Source organism: Ambystoma mexicanum, chromosome 2p (genome assembly GCF_040938575.1).
Source record: "Ambystoma mexicanum isolate Mex_15411 chromosome 2p, UKY_AmexF1_1, whole genome shotgun sequence".
NCBI classification, from domain to species: Eukaryota; Metazoa; Chordata; class Amphibia; order Caudata; family Ambystomatidae; genus Ambystoma; species Ambystoma mexicanum.
In genome coordinates, this window is record NC_090923.1 from 1,048,097,166 (window position 1) to 1,048,122,515 (window position 25,350).

General features: G+C 43.9%; 1 protein-coding gene across 2 annotated transcripts in view; it reads left to right on the plus strand.

The window, feature by feature from the left end:
* Positions 1-25,350, plus strand: part of VPS51 (VPS51 subunit of GARP complex) — a 141,594-nt gene that overhangs the window by 42,043 nt on the left and 74,201 nt on the right. For both annotated transcript variants that reach the window (XM_069644945.1, XM_069644944.1), the window contains exon 3: positions 12,083-12,229. In XM_069644945.1, the coding sequence (XP_069501046.1) occupies positions 12,083-12,229 (147 nt within the window). The remainder of the gene's footprint in view (positions 1-12,082; positions 12,230-25,350) is intronic.

Sequence of the window (25,350 nt, forward strand, 5' to 3'; positions counted from 1 at the left end):
CAAGCGTCTCTCCCTGGCTTGGTTATCAGCGGAGGAGGGCCCCGTGTACCATTGACATCTGCTGCAGCACACCCTGGCTATTGTTCGTGGCCTTACGATTCCCTCTGCAGAGGTTTCACGGGCCTGGCTCTGAAAGGGCAAGGTCGAGCTCTACTTGTCACCTTCTCGGTTACCGCCGTCTTTCTCCTCCTCTTGAACTGCCATGCTGAGTTAGCTCTCTCTCGTCGTGCGGTCTGCCTTGCTCATATTGTGCTCTCGTTCTCCACCTTTTATCCCTGTGGGGGAAGGGAAATGGCCGTCAGGTGTCTGTGATTCTGGTCAATTGCCTGACTTTGCCTGACCCTTGCGTTGGGACATGTCAGGTAAACGGCTTTGGTGTTTGTCCATCGTCGTTTGTGATGTGCGATTGTGTTTGTATTGGAGAAGGGGGAGTCCCGGGGGTGGCGCGGTGGGGGGGGATTTAGACCGGTTGTCCGCCCCCAGGAACTGGATCCAATAGCGATGGCCATCTCCTGGCCACCTGGATGACAGATCCCCGGTAACTAGTTTAGGGAGACACCTTTTTGTTTTTTCACAATGGCCAGCAGGCCACAATTTCTGAGGTCTCCTCCCTCTGCCGCTTAATTAGCTCCTTCATTTCATTGATGTTCCTTAAAGTCCTCATATCTAGTGAGTACCACCTTGGAGATGTGCGTCATTTTCTGTGTTCTGGATGATTGTGTCAGTTCCTTGATTGTAGTTACAGTTGTCTGCTATGAAACACGTCCACCTTCTCCTTTCACTTTAGTTATTATTTTATTTTCACACCTACGTCCATGTCAGCCTCCAGATTTTTGAGGCACTGAATCCAGTCTGCTGTCTTGGAAGAGAAGCCTCAGTTTCCTACTGCATCTGTTCTGTTCCTTCCTTCCCAGAAAATCTCCTCCAAAGTTTGGCTATGTGATATGATGTACATGTCATCTGTCCTTTGTGGTCAGCCTTTGCTGCCCCCCTGGCATTTCCTTTTGTTTGGCATTCATATTTGTTGGCTTGGCCCCTGTGCTTTATCTGAGCCATTGTCCCCTTTACTTTGGACAAGATCCCTCTACGTCTGCGTAAAGTCTCCTATGCATGACCTGATGTCGAGCGTATCCAAGACTATTTGCTACATGCTTTTTTTCAATTTTCTCAAGCATATTTTTATAAATCAACTCGTAAGGAACAGTTCTAAGGCAACATATTCAACACTCCTGATTTACCCCTCACAGGTATACTATCCTTCTTGTAACTGGTACCAGTTTGTTTTGTTTCACCCACTTGCTTCATACCTCTGGAACAAAACACATCATGCTCATAGGTGGGACTGTGAGGGTGCTGGATATATGGGAGAAGGTGCAAGGGACAGCGTAGATTCAACTGTAGATTCAACTGTAGATTCAACTGTATTCCTTTCTCGATACATCCGATGCCATTTTGCCTCTCCACCTTCCAAGTTGTTTCCACTGTCGTGATAAGGCACCTCTATCTTGTCATGGTAGGAAAGAGATTCACAGAGGAAAATGCAATGCTAATACACTCTGAATTTTTTTCTGTCACCTTCCTTTTTCACTCCTCCATCTGCTGGGCCTATTGTCCACGGCAAGGTATTCTTTGCATGATTAGCTAGTGCGTGTCTCCATCTGACCAGCAACCAATTCAGTGTCCCATTGTCCATTCTTTTGCCTACATATTTTCCCAGAGGATGCTTTCTTCACTTTCAACTCCCTCATTATGAACCTCTTTTTAAGATTATCTTTTGTCAAAACGTAAGAACAGGGAAGATCTTTTGAACCTTCTTAGCATTGAAGGAAAGAGCCATGGTCCATCTGATTCGAAATGCCAATCTCAAAGCTGAGACATGTTCTTCTTTTTTTATGCAGCTCTCGTTTTCTGACCCTCCATTATCCTCTGTCTCTTGCAAAAACTCTATGCCGTGCATTCAAGATCATGGCAATGGATTGATGGATCACTGTAGGTTAATCGTCTCACCTCTCATAAATAGCCTGCTTCAGACAACCTCTATTTTCAGACTGCAATATGGATCAAGATGCAAAGCATGCTGTCATTGTCTGGTTTTGAGGTCTGCTTTGTAGATTAAGCCTCTAGAGAGTCCTGTGCTTCTAGACTAACTCCCACCTGAGAATGACTTAAGTTTCCTTCTCCCATCACCTGGTCATTCCACACTTCAGAGGCTACTGGGAGTCTGGACCTCAGCTGTGAGAAACCTGACAGTGTCTCCCTGGCTAGTCCCCGGAGATCTGTCATCCAGGTGGCCAGGACACGACCATCACCATTGGATCCAGTTCCTGGGGTTGGCCCAGTGAGGGAGGATCAACTGGATGGGGGGTTCTTGGGGAGTCGGAGACCGATGGGCGAGATGCAGTATTCCCCTTCTTTCAACACCTTTTCCCCATCCTACCACGTCGGATATTCCAAAACACTGCCCCCCCTTCGTCCCCCCTCTTTCCACACGAACACCTTCGCACAACACGGAAGACAAATGGACACCAGAGCTGTTTACCTGACATGTCCCAATACAAGGGTCTGGCAAAGTCAGGCAATTAACCAGAATCACACACACACACACACACACACACACACACACACACACACACACACCTGGCGGCCCCTTCCCTTCCCCACAGGGATAAAAGATGGAGCACAAGAGCACAGGCCGAGCATGGCAGACCACATGACGTGAGCGCTAACACAGCGCGGTAGTTTAAGAGAAGGCGAAAGACTGTGCGAGTCGGTATAGGGGAGAAGTGACCTTGCCATTATCGACAGAGACCCGTAAAGCCTCAAGAGAAGGAATCGTAAAGGCCAGGAACAATAGCCTGTGTGTGTTGCACCAGATGTCCATGGTACCTGGGCTCCTCCTCCGCTGACTGCCAAGCCAATGGTACCGGCCTTGACTCTACAGACAAGAAAGCAAAGCAGTTCATTACAATTGGTGAGTCAAGGGGAAAGCCGATAAAGAAACCAAACTGTGTTGAACGAAAGTAGCAAGAGGCTAATTGAATTTTGAATGAACAAATAACTGTTGATATGAGGAATTAGGAAAGCCAGCATAACAGAATCAAACACCACGTGGGTGTTCACTTGAGAAACACTAGGCGATTACCCTGTTATTGAACTACAGTAACCAGAAGGCCTTAGGAAAAGGTGAAAGGTGGTCAAAGTGGTCATGCAGGGGTCTTGTGAAATCCTCCGTACAGTAGAAAGTCTTTGACTGGCAGATGAAACTAAGGGAAGCAAATCCCACATGGTATGAAAAGTACACAAACTGTTAAGGTTGGCAAGAGTGAACCCGGTGGAGGGATGCTAATGAAAAGGGCTGAAGCCTAAAGTCCCTATGAAAAGAATGTTGACAGGAGTGAACCTTAGCGAGGGATGTCAACAGTAAACTGTTGTACAAAAGGTAGCCAGAGGGAACCCGGAAGAGGGAGGCCGACCCACTGAGGTAAATCCTGTGCTGCTGTTTAACAAGACATTAAGATTTAGGAAAACAAGAAGTATTGCAAGACAAGGAGAAGTGAACTGTCCCGCTTGTCATTTGGGGTCTGAGCCGAGGAAGATCCGAAGGAGAGCCAGAGGTGAAAGGTTATCACCCAAAGTTCCTTGAGGAAAAGGAGGTGTTTAGTCGATTTTGTTGAATACGATTTGTGAGGGGTCAGCGTCCGGAAGAGGGGGACCCAGGGGTGTAGCCGTCACCCAAAGCCGTATGTGGAACGGAACCTTTGTGTTTGTTGAAATTATCAGGCCCTCAAAGGCAAGGGACTTTTTGTTGGTTTATGGTCATAAAACCGAAATTAGAAATCTCGAAAAAAAAAATCACGAAAAAAAAGGCCGAAAAAAAAAATATCAAATTTTTTTTGACGTTTTTTTTTCAAAATGGGGGGGTTCCCCCAAGCCCCCTTTTTTTCTATTTTTTTTTATTTTAACCCTTTTTTTTTACTTACCTAACCCAAAAAATACATATATATAAAAAAATAATAAATTCGATATTTTTTTTCGGCCTTTTTTTTCGAGATTTTTGTTATTCGGGATTTTTTTTTTCTGCCTTTTGACCGACCACCCTTTTTGTCTTGAAAAGAGACTTTAACCATCGGAGAACCTGATAGCTGGAGCGGAACTGTCGGCTTGTGCTGAGAAAGCTCGAGTGCGTGCTGTGCTCCGGAGAGACACCTTGTCCTGTGCTGAAAACGTCGGGAAGGGAGCACCCTGGCAATCACATCCTGACTTATTATTTTGCGAACACTTCTTTCTTTATTGAAACCCTAACCCACACTCTTTTTGTAATTAGTTGTAAGGATTTGGCAATATTTTTAAAACATTTTATAATAGTCCTTTTTACTTTGACAAGACGCCATGAGGACTGCCTTATTTTTCATTTGATGGTCGATGCTTGCTCCCATCTTAGATTGAGGTTTAGCTAAGGGGTTTTTCCACCCTGCATTTCCAGTTTAATAAACACCCTTGAACTGTGATCACTTGTGTCCGTCTTTACTGTTGCCAGCATGAGTTCCTTACAGCAGAACTAAAAGAGTCCACACCCAGACTCCTTCTCAACCTGGCCGCCAATTGGCAGAAGGTCAATCAGTGCCCATTCTACCTGGTCCGGGATACTGCTGTTCGTACCAGAACCACCACCTTCTTGGCTGTCTCATTCCAGTGTTAAAAGGTGTGGATAGTGATGACGTTCCTGCTGAGATTCTCATCTACCATGTCACTTCTCACATTTAGATGGACATCACCCGACTCACAATTGTATTTTATCTCGGGATTCCTCCCCAGTGGGCTGATACCTTGTTCTCTGCCCACTTGGAGGCCTGCGGGTGGACCACATTCCAGAGCTATTAGAAGCCTACTCCTTACTGATTGATATCTGGCTCCACCCCTTCAACATTACATTAACCATGCTTCTTTATTTATATTTATAGTGGCCTTACTGTTGGCTAAATCATTGTGCTTCTCCTCCCTACAGGACATAAGCTATGGTTGCCCCCCAGTCATTGAAGATTCTCTCCTGCTTTTGGGTGCACCTCTCTGGCTCACCATTCACCCTGCTGGCACAGGAAGAAGCCCAATCTCACTTTGTGTTTTCGTGCTCTGTAACACTCTGGAAACTGCTCATGTGCCCTACTCTGATACCCCTTCTTGCCTCATCACGACCTTGCCAGCTCCCAAAAATGCCCCTCAGTGCCTCTTTTTACCAGCAGCAGATTGCTTCCCTTTTGGATATTTGTCAGATCTGTCCATCTAGGCAAGCAATCTACACTTCCACCATCCGCCCTTTGCTCTGTATCCTTTTCCGTTCTAAAGAAAACATGCCTGTATATGGGCTTTCAAGCACAGCAAACCCAGCCAAGCACTAGATGCAGCAGATATTCAGGCGAATGGCTTACTCGATCAGCAATGCACAATATTCTAATAACAGCTTAATTTATTATTTTGCTTTTGGAAAAATCACTTAATTTTGCTGCTGAAATAGATGGGTTTGCAGAGTAGTTATTAGGCAGCCATTAACTGTTTGACTGCATAATTGTCCATTCCTACAATTAAGATTTCCCTTTACATGTCTTGTGGACTGTAGCTTACAATTTCGTCCTCTTTTAATAAGGGGCTCCTTCTAGCCTAATTGGCAGGAGGCCAGACAAATAAGTTGCTTTTCCTCGTCCTGTCCCTCTTCCCCTCCATTTGCATCTACTGATATCCATTATGCATAGAACAAATAAATCCAGGCTCACTTTCCATTAAATATTATGGCAGCTGTGGTACGTCTGACCTAAGAGACCAGCAAGAGGACATGTTTGAAATAGGCTACTTAATTTAAAAGAAATAATGCCTCCTCTAAACCCTACTTCTAAGATGGGTTTTCTACTCTAAAAAATAATAAATTGGTGCTCTGCAGGATGCCACACAAAGACACTCCGTCCTCGGTCAAAATATACACTTCCCTACGTCTGCCCTCCACTATGAAAGAAAAAAGATAACCTAAAGTTCAGTTGGGATAGGAGGATTTCTCCCTTGAGGTAGATTAGGGGTAGCTTGTTTTCTGCCCACAACCCCCCCCCCCCACCCAAAGAGTTCTCAATGTCTTTTCTGGCCTTAGGCCTGTCCTTGTAGTTCAAAACCAAAAGAAAGCAATGTCTCTCAGCTTTCCTTTCAGCCAAAATGTCTCTTTAGGAATTTCAAACAGTTCTGTGCCTATCCCATCTCTCGGGTCTGTGTTTTACTCTGTGTTAATGACAGCTACTCCTGACCTCAGTGGTTCCGCGCCAGACATTGCTTCGGCCAATACAGTAAAGCCTCTTGTCAGTTCCTCCCATTTGGGACTGACTGGTTTTGGCATTGCTTAGGAAGTGCGCCGACCTGCAGCTTTTGGCTTGGCTTCACTTCCTTCTACTTCAGCGGCTCTGAGCTCTCTGGGCTCCCCGTCTTTGACCAAGCAGCAGCATTTCGCAGTGTGGGAAACCTAAAGGTACTCTCACATCTACTCCCCAGGGATCTTCTGTTCAGGTGGCTAGGGGGTGGACAAGCAAGGGAGGTTCACCTGAGTGGAGAGTCCTCTGGGATTTGAGAGGGTGCGTGAACGTGAGACATGGTATCCCCCTTTTCAGATATTGATCTATCCTCACCTCCCTTAGCTTTCATGGGCTATTGCCAATTTAATCCCATCCTTTCCTGTAGTTTTCCTTTAAGTACTGAAGAACAAAAAACAAGTAGTGTAGAGCTCCTCTTATAAACACCACTCTGGTACTGGGACAAAGAAGAGTGTTCTGGAGGCATGTAGTAATAACGATCAGGCTTGCCACACTAATAGTCTTAAGCAGGGTCAGGCAATTGATTATACCTTGTTTCACCTGCAGCCTGTTAATAATAGAAAGCAGTATAAAAGGTGGAAATCGGAAGCACGTTCGAGTTGCAGTCGCAGAAGGAACGGAGAACTGAGGAGTTGCCGTGCTGAGAAGTGAGAAGCCGAAACACTGACTGAGATCCAGAGAGTCTTGCTGAGGTGACTGTGCAGGACTGGGAACCCATGTGAGGGAAGGCGTACAGCAGGCTCTGCCAGGGAGTAGAGGCAGAGTACAGCATGAAGGCCGGCGTATGCAGGGTGGAGCACCCGGCGAACTGGCGAGTTTGTTTTCCCGCTTGGGGAGAAGCCGCCAAGCGGACCCGGTAAGTGTCAGGAGACACTGGGACTACCAGAGCTCTCCAAAGGACAATGGAAATGGTCCATGGAAGAAATGCAAAATAGCACCTATTGAATACCGAACTACATGAAGGGATTTTTTTAACACACGTACAACTGAAAAATGCATTTATTGAATACCGTACTAAATTAAAGTTGCTATTCAAGTCAGCACAGCCTACAACTACATTTATTGAAAACTGAATCAAATAAAAGGTGTTATCCTGACAAATACAACGCAACATTATACGTACTGATTATTGGGTGACCAGCAAAGTCATGGTTTGGGTGAAACCAAATGAATGCTGCAATGAAGAAGAATTAAATTAAAAGAATGTTGTTACTTGATCAGACTATGAAATGCTACTGCATAAACATTCTGGGACAAATAAGTGTATCAAGTAACCCATTGCCAGAAAAACACTGTAAGAAGAATGTGCAAAACATATAAGGACATTGAAGAGTTGTCTTGAATATTACTGAACAATGGCCTTTGGGGAAATGTATGGTTGCATGACCTGTGATGGGTGGACCGTGTGGTCTGACCACTGCACCTAGAACAGGAGGTTTACTAAACACTGACATTGCCTATATGAAGAGTCCAATTACAGATAAGGCATATGGTTGCTGGTTGCGTGGCCTGTAGTGGGTGGAGCGTGTGGTCTGACCACTGCGCCTAGACCAGAAACCACTGAATATTGGAAAAGCAGCAAATAAGGGGGTGTCTTTGGTGAAGCGAACCAAAGGAAGGTTTAAGTGTACAGTGTATTCTTTTGTAAACTTGTGAACAGAGGAAACAAGTCAGCTGCTCAGTATAAATCTTGGGGAAGGAAACCCTGAGAACCCAAGAACTGGAGTGTTTATCTTGTGGAAGGGAGTCCTAAGATCAGTGTTGTATGAACTTGCTTACATAGGAACTTGGGGAAGGGAAACCCAAGACCTTCTTTTGATGCAAACTGTGATAACTGTGAATCTACAGGAGGTAACTTCAGAACGTGATTAATCCTCTTTGAAAAAAAACGACATTGGAACTGTTTTGAACTTGAACACTTATCTGGTTGAGAACATTTCCCCACTAGATTTTGTTGTAGTTGTAAGGACAAGTATAGGTTTTGACACAGACAGAATTTTGATTTGGACTTGTAGACACAGATTTTCCTTAGATTTATTTAGGCAGGGAAAATCCCACCGTAGCATAGGGTTAGTTAGGCGTTGCACCATCCTGGTCATTAATAAAGTTTTGTTTAGAAATATACCTCTCTTGTGTGTCATCTCTCTTGAAACCATGCCTGTCTCACAGCAGGTACCCTCGACTCTCTGCCCACCACATTGGCGACATGGTTTCTCCTCGAGGTTCGTCTTGTTCGTGGCTTCGCAAGACATGTTCATCAATCTCTGGCTGATCATCTCACTCTGTGTTGAATTCCAGGGACCTTTATGTTCCTCCCTGAAACAAAAGGAGAGAATTCATTGGTTACGTTCTCCATGAAAAGGCAGTAAAATGTTTGAGTCAGAAACCAAGTCATCCACTCTTAAAGGGCCCTGTACATTACTGCCTTGTTCAACCTTATTTGGGGTTTACTTGCCCCCTAAGCGGGTATGGGAGATCACCCCCAGTGGGATCCCGCTTGCCCCGTCTCCTTGGGAGGGTTCTGCTCAATGGGCTCATCTCACTAGTCCCAAATTGGGAGGCTTTTTTTAAATGATTCTCTTGTAAATGATCCCAGAGTCCAGTTGAAAGGGTAGTTTGGGATGTGGGTGGTGGACGGTGAGGAGCAGTTGAAGGACGACGGTGAGGTGCAGTTGAAGGACACTGATCCAAGCTCGTTGGTTTGACGAGCAAAAGAGGAGGTGATGGTTTCTGGAAAAGATTTGTAGACAAAGCAATAGACCAGGCACGTATTACACATTTGCATTGGGAAGGTAAAAAAAAAAGATGAGAAGCCTGGGAGCTAGGTGGAATGTGAGAGATGGGAAGAATTATGGATTATGAATTCATCAGTTGCTATATGGTATTAAGAGTTCCATCACGCAAGTTGAATGGTTGTTCGTGAATGGGATAAAATGTTTTCCTTTTCTTCATTTTTTGTTGTTGCTTAATTTATCGAAATATAATAAAATCTATGGAAAGTCATTGTTTCGTGCCTTTGATTTTATATACTCCATTTGAATATTTAGCCACAATAAAAGCTTAGAATGAAATCCCACCTCAGTTCACAACCAGTATAAGAGACAATATTTCGGAAAGTTGTTACTGGCAAACTTAGGACAAACATTGCTGCTACTCGGATCTCACCCCACATGCATTGTAATACAACATTGTTGCCCAGTTATTTGTTTGAGGTTTTTTATTGTGCTGTATTCATTCGATGGGGCCTTGGCGATGAATTAACTTCAGTCCATCGAAGTGCAGAAACGAGTCTGGCAGGTGTGCATATTGGTGCCACTTCGGTTTAGTTTATATATTTGTGAGGTCATCGAAGAGCAGGAGGTATGTAACTTGGACCCCAGACCCTCTAAAATGGGCAAATGTATTTTCCCAGGCCTCTTTTTCACAGATGAGGTTTTGTTGGCAACGTCCCTAATGGGGCTCAAATCCACGCTGGCGACATTTTTGATTAAGTGCGAAGAATTGTGTCTCATATTGAATAAAGAGAAGACCAAAACCATGGTCCAAACAGGTCAAACAGCTGTCAAAGGCCTTGAGCTTGAGCAAGTCATCACTAATTATGACTAGCTCAGGATTACGTTTTCTGAAAACGGGTTATTGACAAATCAAATGGCAAAGGCAACTGACACTGGAGAAGTGTATGGGGGGGTATAAGACGGTTTCATCATAGTCTTAATAGCTCTGCCCTCCAGCTTTACTGGTCCCAGGCACTTGCTGCTGCCTCGTATGGGGCTGCTCTAACATTCAGTCCATGAGCACAGTCGAAAATACATTTTTGAAATGGTTATTGACGTTACCCATAAGCACCCCCAGGTTTGCACATGGAGCACGATCTTTAACCTGTAGAGGAAGTTATTATGTTGAAACCATTGTTATACTGGGCTAGGCCGTGGTCCTCTCTGGGACTAGCATGCTATAGAGAGGTACTGAAGTACATGCTGCCCCTGGAGGGGCCAAGTTCACTTCTGTGGTTGAAGCACATACAAACATGGTTGATGAGGCTAAATATAGGTCAACTTTGGTTAAACCTGGAAGCTGTGACTAGTGAGGCAATGGGGCTCATCAAAAGGGCAGGTGTCGGGCTTTCCAGGCGCTCCATGGTGGCAGCCTGTGAAAAACGTTCTGCTGGTATAAGGTACCTAAGAAACGTGGCAGAATTTGGCTTTGAAGCCTATTTGGATACTGTGAGCCCCCTCTTTGTGTGAAGCCTTTTTATTGAGTTCCGTATTAACACCTTGAAATTGGACTCGTTCACCAAGCTGACTAGGGGACGACTGGGTGGCTTGTCCAACGGGAGGAGCAATGGAGGAGCCAACCATCCATTTCTTGTTTTTCTGCAGGGGGTATGACGATCTCAGAGTGATGTATTTACTCCCGTTGTTTAAGTGTGTTGGCGTTCGACAGGTTGAGCCGGCATTGACTCTTTGCTTGGACCCTGGCAATCCAACCTTGGTTTTTACTGTTACTAAGTATGTACATAGAGCGTGGCTGAGGAGGCGTAAAATTAACAGTGCTATGGCCCTTAATGCTGGATGATTCGTCTCGACGCTGCAATGGTCTTGCAGACCGAGAGTTGAGATTGCACTGCACTTCAACTTTTGTATATTATGAAATATTGAAATAGTTTTTATTCGTTTTTAATAGTTTATGTCCAGTCCTCCTTATGAGCTAAAGTAATAGAAGGAGCACATGTAACCGTAAGCATTGGAATGATGCCACAGTTTTGTGCCAATCCTTGCATTGCCTCCTGCAAAACTGAAGTCCTTCCTATACGTTAACTTTTTAGATGGTCTTAATTGCTGTATTTTATGCACTAATGCGATGTGTTTTTATAAATTGTCATTTTTTAGCACTTCCACTGCATTTTACCATATAGGCCCGATCGTGAATCCGGTTTTTAGATGGGTTTCATATAGATATGTTATGTCTATAAACTGTATTGGCTTTTATAAAACTGTAAGTATTTGTAAGCTTTTATGGTTTTCTGGCAAAATGATGGAATTTTGACTGACTGACTGGGTGTATTCATACATAGTTAGCCCTAGCACTTGCTGAATGAGTTTTCACCAAAGTAGGCCAAGAAGGGAAAATAGCACTGTTGAATGGTCGTTATTAAACTACCAAAAATATTGGATGGTAAGCTTTCATTCAATCGGAACCACTTGGTCTCAGCAGCTTTTCCTACCATCACTTTTTTAGCTTGTCTTTGCCATTACAGAATGAAAAAACAAATGAAAATTTACCTAGGTCCATCCTGAAAAAGTGCTGTCGACCCCAAAGATCTACTTCTGTCTCTAATTATGAGCATTGATTTAGTGGTAATTTCTTGGATAAAAATCTGTGTGAACGAAATGAGTGAAAAGAAAACTAGCCGCAATCAGAATTAAAATATGTGGCCCTCTAGTGCCTTTTAAAGGTGTGTGTAATCTGAGCTTTGGATGAAAATATGTGGGCACTCATGGTTTTGTATGCTGCACAACTTGCTCAGCGCAAACCATGCTAAGGCATGAGTACTGTGTTCCTGAATATTCCACAGCTGTGTTCAAAGGGTGGTCTTTTTGAATTAAGGATAGCACTTGTGATAAACAATTCGTTTTGTGATGTGCACTTAGTTCTCCCCACGTGTGGATTGAGTTTTTTTTTTTTAAGACAAATGGTGATAACGTCTTTATTAACATCTCATTGTTCTGTTGTGTCAGATACCATTCGCAAAATGAAGAATGACTTTAAGAAGATGGAGGATGAGATGGATTGTCTGGCCAACAATATGGCGTCCATTACGGAGTTCAGCGGCAGCATTAGCAGCACCCTGCAGGACCAGCATGAACAGATCACCAAACTATCTGGTAAGGTAGCCTGTCATTGGATCTGGTACAGCTGAACAGCTGATAGTGTGCCAACTCACTTTGGCCGTTTCCCTGCTTCTTTTGCAGCATTTCTATGGGGGCAAGCCCACCATTCCCTCTTGTAAACCCCTCCCCAACTATCCGTAAATATTAAAAATAAACTTCCCTAACCTCCACCACCCATAAAAATGTGGCGAAAGAATGCAGCGGAATGGCTGTGAAAATAATTTTGTGGAAACCGCCACAGTGAGTTGGGCCAGTAGCCTGCCATTAGTATTCTTTAGAGAAGTGGCCTGTGAGGAGTTCTTTTACTGGTCCGTGGACTCCTGTCATGGGCAATCTGAATTAGCTTGGGTGTCTATAATGTCCAGTGTCGCTCTGCACAGCTGCCTACTGTGAAGAGCTAGGAATGAGACACAGGCACAGAGAGCTCATAGTTTTGGCTATAAACATTTATTTAACAAATAAGGGGTTGGGAAAGGATTTCGCTGTCCCTATGCTAGGAGGTGTTTTCCCTACCTCACCAAAAACTAAGGGTCTGTCCGTTGTTATGATGTCCAAATCAAAATGTCCTGTGTACGAAATCCGATTCTGGCCCTCACGCTTTAAAAATAACTCTAAGGTGAAAAGGGTCATGTCTTTATCCTTGGTAGTGCACTGAATGATCAAGTTCAAAAGTAAAGGTGTAACTGTAACACAAGTTGAAATGGCTACAATCCACAGTTCTAGGGGAGTGTTCCCTGCCCCAGGTTTCTCTTCCCCAACACAACGGTTCTCAAAGGTATGATTCTTACTTAAATGTCTCTGTACAACAACACCAAAAGTGACTTGTATGTTAAGCAATTTGGCTTCAGCTGGTATACTCTCCTGCCAGGTCTTTTCTTTCATGAACTTTATTGAACACATTTTTAAACTTTACTGTCCCTGGTATACTCTCTTCCCAGGGCTTTTCTATACGTCTCTCTTGATACACTTGCAAATTTGATTTCCAATAATATTTGGCGGTGGGCTTCACACTTAATGTCTGCCTATTTTCATTACAATGTCTTGTTTCCCTCTCTGCCAATATTCATTACATATTCTTTGGCTCACTTTCTCTCCCTCAGTGTACCTGTTTCTTCTTTGTGCGGCGTTCCATCCGGTTTGTGGTGTGATGGTTTTGTTGGTGGTTAGCGGTTTCCTTGCCGTTTGCTTCCCGGTTGCTTCTCCAGCGGGATATCACTTCTCGGAGGTTGCTTTGTTCGCCTCTCGCTTTATGCTTGGCTCTCCCACGACTTCTGGCTTCTCGAGGATAGCTGCTTCTGCATCTGGCTTCACATCCAGGGGTACTGCTCCTCAGTCACAGACAGCCCGTAGCTATGACGGAATGTTGTCTCGGGAGCAACTAGACAAGGGGGTCCTTCTCCCTGTGTCGTCCTCTTGCTCCCGTTCTCCTTCCTCTTTGGCGGTCTTGGCTTTTCGGGACCTCTGAAGGTCACCTCCCTCCATGCGATCCTCCATCATGTAACCGCCCCCCAGAGTCTGGATTGGGCAGCTGCTGCCGTCCCCATGCCAATTGGGAAGAGGTTACTGCTGGGTAAGGAGTGATGACTTCATTTGATTCATCACACTATGTACAGTGCATGTTGTGTATGGCCTTCTGAGACACAAGGCATACATTTTGAAATACAAGATATTGGCTAGAGCCCTTTTTTTGATTGTCTTGGACTCTGAATGAAGGTTTCCTGCTTCTGTAGGGTGCTCTGGATGCCCATGAAGTTTTGGCCGTATTCGCACTTTCTAAGACAATGCCCTTGATGGTCGGGGGTCCCCGGGCATTGGGATTCTGCAGCTTTGGAAAGTCACAGCAAGTCGCGGGTTGCGCCAAAATGAAGCAGCCCAAGGGAGGAAGTCATCCCGTACGGCTCTTCCTAGTCGAAACAAAAACTGGGTCAGCCCAGCTGCAAGGCTTCACCAGGCACTTTGCACTCCAGGAGGGGGCTGCTGGCATCTCTTCGCGTCTTCTTTGTCGGATGTTGTCCCCCAGTGGTCGACTCTGACTCCAGTCCCAAAAACATTGCCTTTTAAGCAAGTTACCATTCATTCACAGCCCCAGGCTGTCAACCACCCAGCAGTGTGGCTGTCCTGCTGGACAGCCAGCCGGCTAATCAAAACTGATTTCACTCAGGCACACCCAGAGACAAAGGACAGGGAAGTTTCAGGACCCTCCCTCCCTCTCTCCCTCCCTCCCTTTCCAGAAACACTGGAGCCTGGGCAGGCTTCAGGGCTGAAGCCCACCAAAGGCAAAATACACAAAGGATTCAAACCTGATTCAAACAACAGAGTAAAGGCTCAGAAGAAACAAAAAGAGACAAGGAAATGGAGATAAAAGAAGATTGGGGGGGAATGATGGCGGGTGGGGGCTTTTTGGGAAAATGGTCACCCTTGGGTGCTGTACTGCAGCTAAGGATTTAGCCTCGGACACATAGCAGAAGGTAGTAAAAAAGAAACCATTGCCACCAGTCATTCAAGTGAGTCAGTGTAACGGAATGTTAGATGAGGAGTGGAATAAAGGAGTTGCTATGTATCCCCCCCAACACTCCACATAGGGTGGTGTGTGCTGGACCCACAAAAGAAAAGGTAAGTAAGACAGGGGTCATCTTAATATTCATGGGAACAGTAGTTCACCCAGGAAAATGTAGTTGAACATTAAGAGAAGTCCAAGGGACTTCTCAGTGGCACTGCACAAAAGGTGCTGTGTGTCACAATGCAAAAAGCAGATGCCTATGGAGTTTGCCAGACTCCATTAAACGGTAAGAAACGCAAAGCTGCTAGTCAGAAAAACCACATGAGAGAGTCAGAAAAAAGCCCCACTCGCTCAGGAGTTAGAAATAAAAAGCCCTGAGTCCAGCAAAAGAGCTGAGGGTCTCTACGGTTAAAGGGAATTGGCACAGAAATGAAAATTCTCCCTAACATGTCGCATAAAGTGCCCTAGTTATAAATCTGGTTTCCCCATTAAACCAAATTGGGTGAAATTGCACACCGGTAATTCTTTTCCAGGCATTAAGGCCTTTATCTCCCAAAATTGGAAGCACTTCAGGTTGCAAATTAAACACAAGCCCACAAACCAACTTCCTTAGCCTTTTGCTATGGCGAGATACTCAGATGCCTACAGACCTACTCATGTATGACCCCTTTAACCATCAAAGAAAGGGGAGTGAACGACCATATCTTATCAAAAATATACATATTTTAATTTTTATCAAAAACGATTCCAAAAACATTCATTATAATAAAAACAGCATTTTCAACAATTCATTCTAACAATAACATCTACACATACATATACAACTCGTATTGTGGAACAACATACAATGCAAGTTCCTCTACGTGTGAGTGGGAAGATGATAGTTATCTCTACCACTTCTCTTTCTAGTGTCGCCTCCTTGTGTAATGGGGGCGAGAGAAATGTGCCTACACTTAACAAAATGTGTTTCTAGGACCAAAACAATCATCAGAGAATGCACGCAACTTTAATTCCAATTGCATTTCCTCTTGGTGCTGTCTCTGTCTTCAGGGCACTTAATCTTTTGTGTATGTTCCCATTTCTTCGTATGTCTTCATGCAATGTTAGCCATACATATGATTATCTAAAAACAAACAGAGCAATCCTTCTTACAATCATGATTACTATCACTTATGGTCTGACAAATATATTGTAGCATCTCTTGTATCTTCGCCTCTATTTCTTTTATGCAGATGGTACATTAATTCTTGGTATTGTAATTACCCAAAGAAAAACATTCTCTCTAACATCCTATTGATACAAATTATTTACCAACAGTACACATTTATTATTCACTTTGTGTTTTGACATATTCACTATTCGCTATTTGTCACTTTGAATGTGAAAATACCTTTCTCTTCACTTCTCACTCGTAACAGGTTATTTTGCTTCCCCGTGTTGTGTTTATTTCGAAACCACTTCTAAAGGTGGATATCCCTTACTGCCTTGTCGCTATAAACAAAGGGAGATATATATTTATTTATCGGGGGATATAACTCCTTTGCAGCACTAGTGCCTCAGTGTTTCCCCATCTAGGGCTGTGCTTACCGGCTGAGATCAGTGACAGCATAGACTCTTCCATTTTCACTGTGCGTGAAGCACTTTGCTTATTGTTGCTTCTACTCGTACCGGCCGTATCTGAACCTTCGCACGGTCCTATTCCAATGAACCGAGACTCGGCATCAGTAACCCGCGGACAACAAGATTTCCATGCGTAAACACCACACTCGCATTGACTCGCTCACCTGCTATGATCCATAATCATCTGATCTCGCGCTCACTCTCACGCGTCCCGGTAACTTGCTTCTTAGGAAGTGGAGAACTTCCTACTGCCTCACGTGATCCTTAAGAAGCGTGGGGCGCGATGACGTCAGCGACGTACCATTCCATGTTTGAATAACTGGCGTGGACCCCGCGAAACGCATGTGACGTGATGACGTGAGGTCTCCAGTGCCTGTTGATGAGGTCTTCTATGTTGCACGGGCGACATGTTAGAATGGCTTGTGGGAACCCTGAGTAAATGACCCTACAGCCACCATATGTATCCACAGATAGAATTATACTGTTAACAAGCATCTATCAAATCACAATCTATACGCCCCCACCTACATGGGAATTACTCGGTTTTTTGAGACATTTGCACACAAGTGAAGGGAATTAATGATGTAATTCAAACGAGCACCTCCTTTGTCGCCAAAGTGTGATGTATTAGAGACAGAAACCACCCAAAGGTAACTCAGAAGAAGAGAAAAAAAGAAAATATTTCTTAGCTTCTATGGTGAACAAACAAGGCCCATTCAATGGAAACATTTAAACCGTTTTTAGCACTTCAGGTTGGCCTTAACTCAATATATGGTGCCACATAAAACCTGGATATTCATATGTTGGTGCGTTTTAAATTCTATGTAATATTGTTCAAGCTCTTCATCTTACCTATGAGACACTGTACTACAATGGGCTTGGTTGCGCGCAACAGTTTTTTACAATCACTCCAGATGTCCTGCTCCCTCCACCAATGCAACTTACTGGCTGCTGGATTCCCGGATCCTCTCTTAGAAACCTAACTCTGGTATGGTATTAGGCACGTTATAAAAAAACAAATAAAATAAATATATGACCGAGGCACCTTTTCCTATGTTGAAACTAACTATGCTGTCTATCCCGTTGGATTGCCAAGTGAAGGACAGTTGTGGAAAAGCCTTCCCATACATAATCAAGAGCTGCAATGATCATGATTAAGCGACAAAGGTCATTTTTTCATTTTTTTCAGAACAAAATGTAGGAGTTCATGGCCCTGAATGATGGTGGCAGTGCTTTCCGAGTTTAAACGCCTAAATAGGTTTTTCCTGTGGTCCGGATCCTCATCCTGCAATCCTTGCGTGGTGGTTGTGCTTGTTATAGACTGTCTTGTGATGAAGGGTGTGCAGGGTAAGACATATTGCAATTGTGGTTTTGTAGATGGTTGGTAGCTTAATTGATTGCATGACAGTGGAGTTGTTGGCTTACAGTTTTGCCTTTTTTCTGCTTTAGTAGTTTGTCTGTTGACCAGAAGCAGATGGAAACAATGATCCTGCCACTCTCCTGCTACCACCAATATCTACCACAACATGGTGGGCACTAGTTGTCTTCTAATCCAGGCTAGAAGAATCGCCAAGCACTTATCCAATAGATTTATATTTGACATTCTCCCAAAGGATCAAATAGATCTCCTTTTCATCTTGGAAATCTGGCTTTCCGATGATCAAGAGATGGTAATCTATAGGAGTATTCCTGCACTGTACAATATCAAATGCTCAAATCACCCTGACTAAGGAGGTGGAGGGAATGTCACTAGTCCGTAATCTCTATCAAAGTCCAACACCTATCGATAAGATTCCCCGGGAGTCACCCGCATTTACCTGCTTTGCCTCTCGCACCACTTTGCTAAGCTTCTTCCTCCTATACAGGCCACCTTCCTACAGTGTCACTTTTGCAGACAAACTCACGGATTCATCCGTCAACCATCAACCTCTGACTATTCACAGTGATTTCAATGACTGGCTTGAGAAAGAAGACTGTCTTATAACAAAACCTTACGCAGCTAACCTCACTGCACCATCTGAAACTATTGTTTAAGGGAGCTACCCCACATGCTTGTTGCATTTTTTGTAATGAGAATATTGCCACGGTCTGCCCTACTCCACACCGCCACTTGGGAGACCACTTATACGTTCTTTTCACAATATTCACAGAAGGTCCTGTGTGTGCAGAACCATCCTTGGAACGAAGTACAACACACATTGTTAGAAAAAAGTGTAAAGGCCTGTGAACATGGGCAAAGTACAGGCTTTCATTGACACAGTAGGACCACTATATATCCTAAGCCAACAGCTCCCTCTAGCACTGACAACAGGCAAAGCTATAGGAATTGGACCACTGTATACCCTAAGGCAACAGTTTCCTCTAGTGTTGATAACAGGTGAAGCTACTGCATCAGACAAACATACATCTGCTCTTTTATTATATTGTTAGATGCTGGAATCAAACAAATCGACTACCACAGGGGACCCACCACCCGACAAACAACCCTAGATGAATAACTTGACAACCAACACTGCTTTACATGCGATTACACCCAAAAAAGTTTCTAGAACTCACAGAAGAAGAATTCTGCAAAATGGTATATACAAAAATGTCACTGCGTGAAGAAAGAGCTGAACATTTTGAAGAAACGCAACTTGTAACAAGCCACTCATCTACCACCAACAGCTATGTTCCAACAGGGCAGAATTCATCAAAGCCAATAAAGCGTACTTCTCCTGACGCATTGAATCAGCACAACACATCCAAAAGGAAAAGGTAAGGATAATTGAAGAATTTAAAAGCCCTGAAGCTTACAACTCAACCCAAGAACCATATGATCAAATTGCGAGCAACTTGACCAAAAAGATACATGTCCAAGAACAACTGGCTAATAAAGGGCAAATACTTCCCTACCTCACCAAGGAAATATTACCTCTGAATTCAACCTCCTGTGATGAATCCTGCGAGTTCTCACAGAAACCCTACCTAAAATCTCCTCCCAGGTGTCCAGGGGAAGGCAGCTGGTACCTGATCCCGACCCTGTGGGCGGTGTTGGCCGAGAGGATCACCTGGGAGGAGAAGGTCCTCAAGGGAACAGGAGGACTCTGTTAGGAGAGACACCGTATCTTTCTTCCTCTAAAATACCAAAGTAATAGCCTGTTGCCAGAAGAAGCTTTTCTTCCCCAAAGAAAACTATTCTGATAGTGATAAAAACTGGTCTGATCAGTCCTGTATTGGAAATGGAAAGCCCTTTCCCAAGGTTAAGCATAATTGTACACGTAAAAGCTCTCATGCTCAACAAGGGAATATGAAAGATTAATCTGTGAATATTACCATATTAGATTCTGGAAGTCATAGATTCCCTAGAGAGCAAAACCATATGATAATCCTTTTAAAAAAGGGGTTTAAGGAAAGAAACCAAGTTTGTAACAATTGTAACAATTCTATCTTAAAAAGGAGTGAGTTTGACATTGGGGACTTGAAGTCTCACAATGCCAAAAGTACTAGACGAAGAAGAGGGATGCAGAGGCTTTGGACTGCAGATTGCAGTCCATTAAGGTTAATGACCCACACCTGAAGGAGGCCGAGAGGCATAAAAGGCCCCCTCAGGTGCATGTCATGAGGCGGCGTAGCAGCAGTAGTGGAAGGTGGAGTGCTTGTTGTGACTCCATGTCAAGATTGCAGCTGAAGGTAAGCAAAGACGCCGGAACCGCAGATGCCGGTTCTGCAAGGTTCTTTCCCTTCAAGGACTCTGTTTGCAGAGGTTGTGCAGTGGGAAGCGTTTTATGGAAAAGCTTTCCCCCTGAGGATCATGTTTGCAGAGATTGTGCAGCAGGACGCGTGAAGGGGGACCACTCTCCCCAAAGCAGAACAGATTTGGGTGGCAGGTGAGCACCTGACAGCCTGGGGAGCAAGGAACGCTTCCATTTTCAAAGGCACTGCTCGAAGAAGACCGAGCCAAGCAGTTTTCCAGTCCGTGCGAGCCAGAAGAAGCAGAGAGGCCACTGATGGCAGGGCGAGCGGATGCGCAAGCCAAGAGTTTGCTTGAATAATGTGACCCCAGAGCGCTCTGTGATCGCCTGCTAGCTGAACGCTGGCCTTTTGAATATGGAACTAACGAAAAGAAAACTAAGTGTCAGAAAAGTAGATACTATTTGAATTGAGCCGGTGAATATTTTCAATGGCACGTTGATACAAAGGTGAAGAAGTGGCAGAATACATCTAACGGTGCAAACAATTGACAACAACTTAGCAGGGCAGTATTTCTAAAACCCCCAAATCAACCAACATTGCCAAAGTAAAAGGGGGACGTTAAGCAACCAGCTGTGTATGTACCCTACTGTAGAAGAGAAACCAAAGCAATAGACAGAACTGACCTGAACAAGCATTGCCTAAGCCAAATAAGAGCAGGAGTGGGAGAAACCCAGTATCAACACTTGGTTAAAACCAGAGTGGGAGAACAAGAGTGGCAGGAAGGCTACCTTTCAGAAGGAGAGGGGCATCATCTGCATTGCATGTGGCAATCGCAAGTGTGGAACAAACGACGCCAATGTGTCTCATGTTTTCTCCGTAGAAGTAGTCCTCATTGTAGCAGCTGCCGCCGCCTTTTGAAGTAGTGCGGTACTAAAAGTGTTGAAGAAGAAGTGCCAAGACTACCAAAGCAAATGATTAAATGTCGTGGAATTATCTTGGCTAATCAACCTTATTGAGGAGTGCATTATGAACTAATGCGGAACCATTTTGACTGAAGTCTTTTTGTTGACATTTATACACTGTGGAATTATACATGTTTGTTACTAAGAAGCTGATGTGTGGAACTCTCTAACCCCAGTGGAGAGGCTAAAGACGTATGAAACATTACTGAATTGTTGGTTAATCACAAGTGGGAGATTTATCACGGAAGAGGAACTTTATTTAAACTTTGTTGTGTTACTGGATTTCCTTATCCTTTTGAATCATTGACTGAAATCCTGATTGTATTTGGGGAAGGGGAATTCACCCAGATTACAAGGTGGGACTATTATTCGGTCTTACAGATCAGTGATCATTTTTGTTATGTTTGAACTGCTATGCATTACCTTGTGTTTATTGTATGTGTAAATGCGAGGGACAGTTTCCTTTTAGCTTATTTTATAGGTAGCGAAATCCTCATTAGGTTAGGGATAATGAGGCATTTATCAAACCCTTTTAAGTTTAATAAAATGGCATCTTTTGAAAAACCTTGACAAAGTTGTCTGACTCACATTTCTGACCCCTCACACTCCCCATTACTAACCACTTGAAACACTTGTGTAATAGGCGCGTTATAAATGCCATATCATAAATGCCATATCATATCGCTTCTTGCATTTTCACCCGGCAGGCACTAACATTGAAACCTTGCCTAATTTATTTTTGTTATTTATTTTATTGTTAATTTATAACTCGCCTTATAGCGAGTGGTTTCTAAGCATGGGATCAGGATTCTAACCTGTGTTGGTTCGCGTTGCCTTGTTTACAAGACAAACATGTTGCCCTTGAGCTATCCTTCCTCCCCAGCTATCCCCAGATGACCCCTGTCCCACTAATTTACTTAATCATGACACCTCTCAAAGCGACTCATTCCTCAATAACTCAATCGCCAACTGGAGAGTCCCTTGACTGTTAAAATTGGCCTATGACAGGCCACTCCTCAAAAAACAAACTGGACCCAAATGGCTCTCCTTTCTATTGCCAAATCTCAAACGCTCCTTCAATTGGGGGCTAGGGGGACTGTAAAAATTCATATATGGTCACTACCAGGAATGAATTGAAATGCATAACTAGCTTTATGAGGCACAGCATGGCTTTAGATCCAGGAGGGGCACACAATTAACCTTGTGCTCAATATTGGGTACGCTAAAGAAAAAGCATATAACTCAGACAGCACTCCTTTATCTAGACATTCAGCAGTTTTTGATACCATTAGCCACAATATTCTTTTAAAGAGACTGGGAAACATTTTTAAAATAAACAGCCCTACGCTGGATTACTCGCTTACTCACTAATGGAACCAAACCCACTGTTATGGCCCTTTACAGATTTCAGCCACGCCGTCTAGACCCCAATGCTCAACCCTGCAGCCTCTCCTGTTCAACATCTAAATGGTACATCTACTGAAACTCATAGGCCCATCCGCCTTCACTTGCTACAACTATACAGAGGATGCCCAAATGATTTGTAATGTGGTTGTCGGTGCTACAGAGAAGATTTAGCAGTGGGAGTATTTTACTCCCTATTTTGTAAAATTGGGAGTAAAATGATTTTTTAGGGAATACAAAAGTAATTACCATTCCCAATGGGAGTATTTAATACGAAAGTACAATTATGTTTTAACTGTAAAGCTGTATTGTTTTTGTAATAAACACTTCTCTGCACCTAGTTATTTATGCACATTAAAAGATATATCTTTACCACTTTGGATCAGTGATAATAGTTTCTTCCTCTGGCACTGTGTATTACTCGTCCAAATCTATCCAGGAGTTGGCGGGCAGGCTCCTATATGTCTATTTCCTACTTTTTTTGGGAGTATTTTTACTCCCTATTTTTATTTTTGGGGGAGTATTTGCCTATTTTTAGGGAGTAAAAGTGGCCAATACACACCTTATCTGTAGGTCTGGTGGTAAGGATCCCTTCTACCAACTCGGCAGATCTATAAGGATATCTTGCGCAAATGGATGATGACAAACAACCTAAAACTCAACCCTTCCAAAACAGAACTCCTGCTTTTCAGTGCAGCCACATTGAACACCACCTCAGATCCATGACCCGAAGAGTTGGGCCAATGCCCAGTACTATCATCCACACTAAGAAACCTTGTGCTACAATGGACAGAAGCCTCATGCTCTAATTACAAGTTAGTTATTTGTTCGAAGCAGTTTTTCCATTTGCACACACTACGACACATACTACTACACTTTTAGTTCACTCACAAAACCATGGTCGTACTATCACTAGTGCTAACAAGACTGGATTACGCAAACCGCCTTTTCCTCAGAATTAATAGGTTTGGACACATCATTCCTGCACTTTGCACGCTTTACTGTCACAGATGGCCTAATGAACACGCCAACTTCCAGAAATGGTTCAAGGATTTACTTAGACATTTTTGGCAGGGTGCTAAAGACTCTCTTTCTCTCTTTCATTCTCTTTCTCTCTTTCTCCTCCTCTTTCTTTCTATCGCCCTCTTTCCAGTCTCCTCGTGTCTGTTTTTCCCTGAAATAATAAGACTGACAAGCATTTGTTTGTACAGGTATGGGGTGATAAGTGGTACCGTTCATATACATGCAGGCACTTTGGGAGGAGATAAGAATTGGGACTCTCAACTGCCACCATCCCCCTCTGGGGTAGGACTGGCCCTGGCGTCCACCCTGGGTAACCTCCCACCCCAGGATGAGAGGGGATTATTTCCCCTTTGACAAGGTCAGTTTTCTGACCTTGTACCAATTAGTTTGCCATCCTAGAAAAACACACTTCAAAACCCTCTGCCCACCACACATACCATTGAAAGGTCCCTGCCTGCTTCACAAGGTTTTGCACACCCTCCAGAAAACTTAACACAGCTTTTGTCGTTGCCTCTGACTTCAAAAGAAAGCCAAGGAGGATCATTGTTCTCCTTATTGGCAACCAAGCTTTGGAACTGCCTGCTGTGGCGAACCAGAAGAAGGACTGGGACGATTGTGAGTCCTGTTTCAAGGGTTTTATTAAAAAGAAAAGGAATCAAATGCCTAATTTACCCTATTTCTATGAGGGATGTTTCCTACCAAACAAAGGGTGGATTCAAATGTCCAAATTAAAACGCATTAGTCTCAATCCTATCCAGCTAACTGGCCCTACCACTTTAGAAAACACCCAACTAAAAAAGGAAAAGGGGATGCTTTGTACACTAGCCCCAGCAAGGCTTCTGCCTGGCCCAGTATATACTTGATTTGTTTTCAGTCTTGCATAGTTCCTGTTCCCTAGCAGGATTTTCTTACTAGCCTTGATACCAAATTAAGTTTTGCAGTCTCTCATTTTAATAAACAAAACTGTTTCTTGATGCAGACAATTTCATTGCTCCAGGATTGCTTGAGGGCACACATACAAAAACTGTTTGTCCTTTCCTCCTTTGAGGCGCGGGACTCCCAAAGTCCTCTAGTCAGACAGCTTATTTTCTTTCACACAAGTTATTTTGGATAGGGTGGCAGTCCACCCTGGATGTTCAACGTTTTGCAATGTTTCTGGCTTTCTTAGCCTTAATTCAGTCATTCATATCTCCTTCTTTCCTCCTTGCCTGTATTGGTTGCATACTCTGGTTTCTTAGGCTCCCGTAAAGCGTAAATAGCTTTTTCCAGCCGTTACTCACAGTGTTGGTACTTTTCTCAGGCGCCCTTGCATAGATTTTACATTTTTTTACTCTCGGGTTTCGCAGCTGTTCATAACCTTGGTAGCTTTTCCTAGCTGTTATTTCCAACATTCTTTATTACTCTCAATCTCCTTATTCCTAGGGTGTTCGCTCACTCTGCCTTCTTAGTGGTTTTTCACAAAGTTCATGTTACTCTCACTCCCGCTCTTATAAGGAAATTGCACACTCGGGTTCTTGAGTTTCTCATGCCTCCGTAACCTGAATAGCTTTTCCAGAGATTGTTCACAACATTCTTATTCCTCTCACTCGCCCTTTTTATAGGGTATCTGCACACTTGTCTTTCTCAGGCTCTCATAACCGGGTTGTGTTCCCCAGCTGTTATTCACGATCTCTGTACCTTGTAGCGGTATGTCTGTCGTCCAGTTTCTTATGCTCCCGAAAACCTTGTCAGCTTTCCCCGTGGCTAAGTATCTCTGTAGCTACTGTCCGACATGCACAGAGCTTGGGTATAGAGGGTTCAGACGGTTTGGTCTTGGTGTCTGTTACCAGCCGCCTGGGCCACCACAGGCCCTGCTTGGTCACACCACCAGACGAGATGGGTATCTTTTCGTCTCTGCTCTCGTTCAGACCTGGGCTTCTAGGTCGCATATA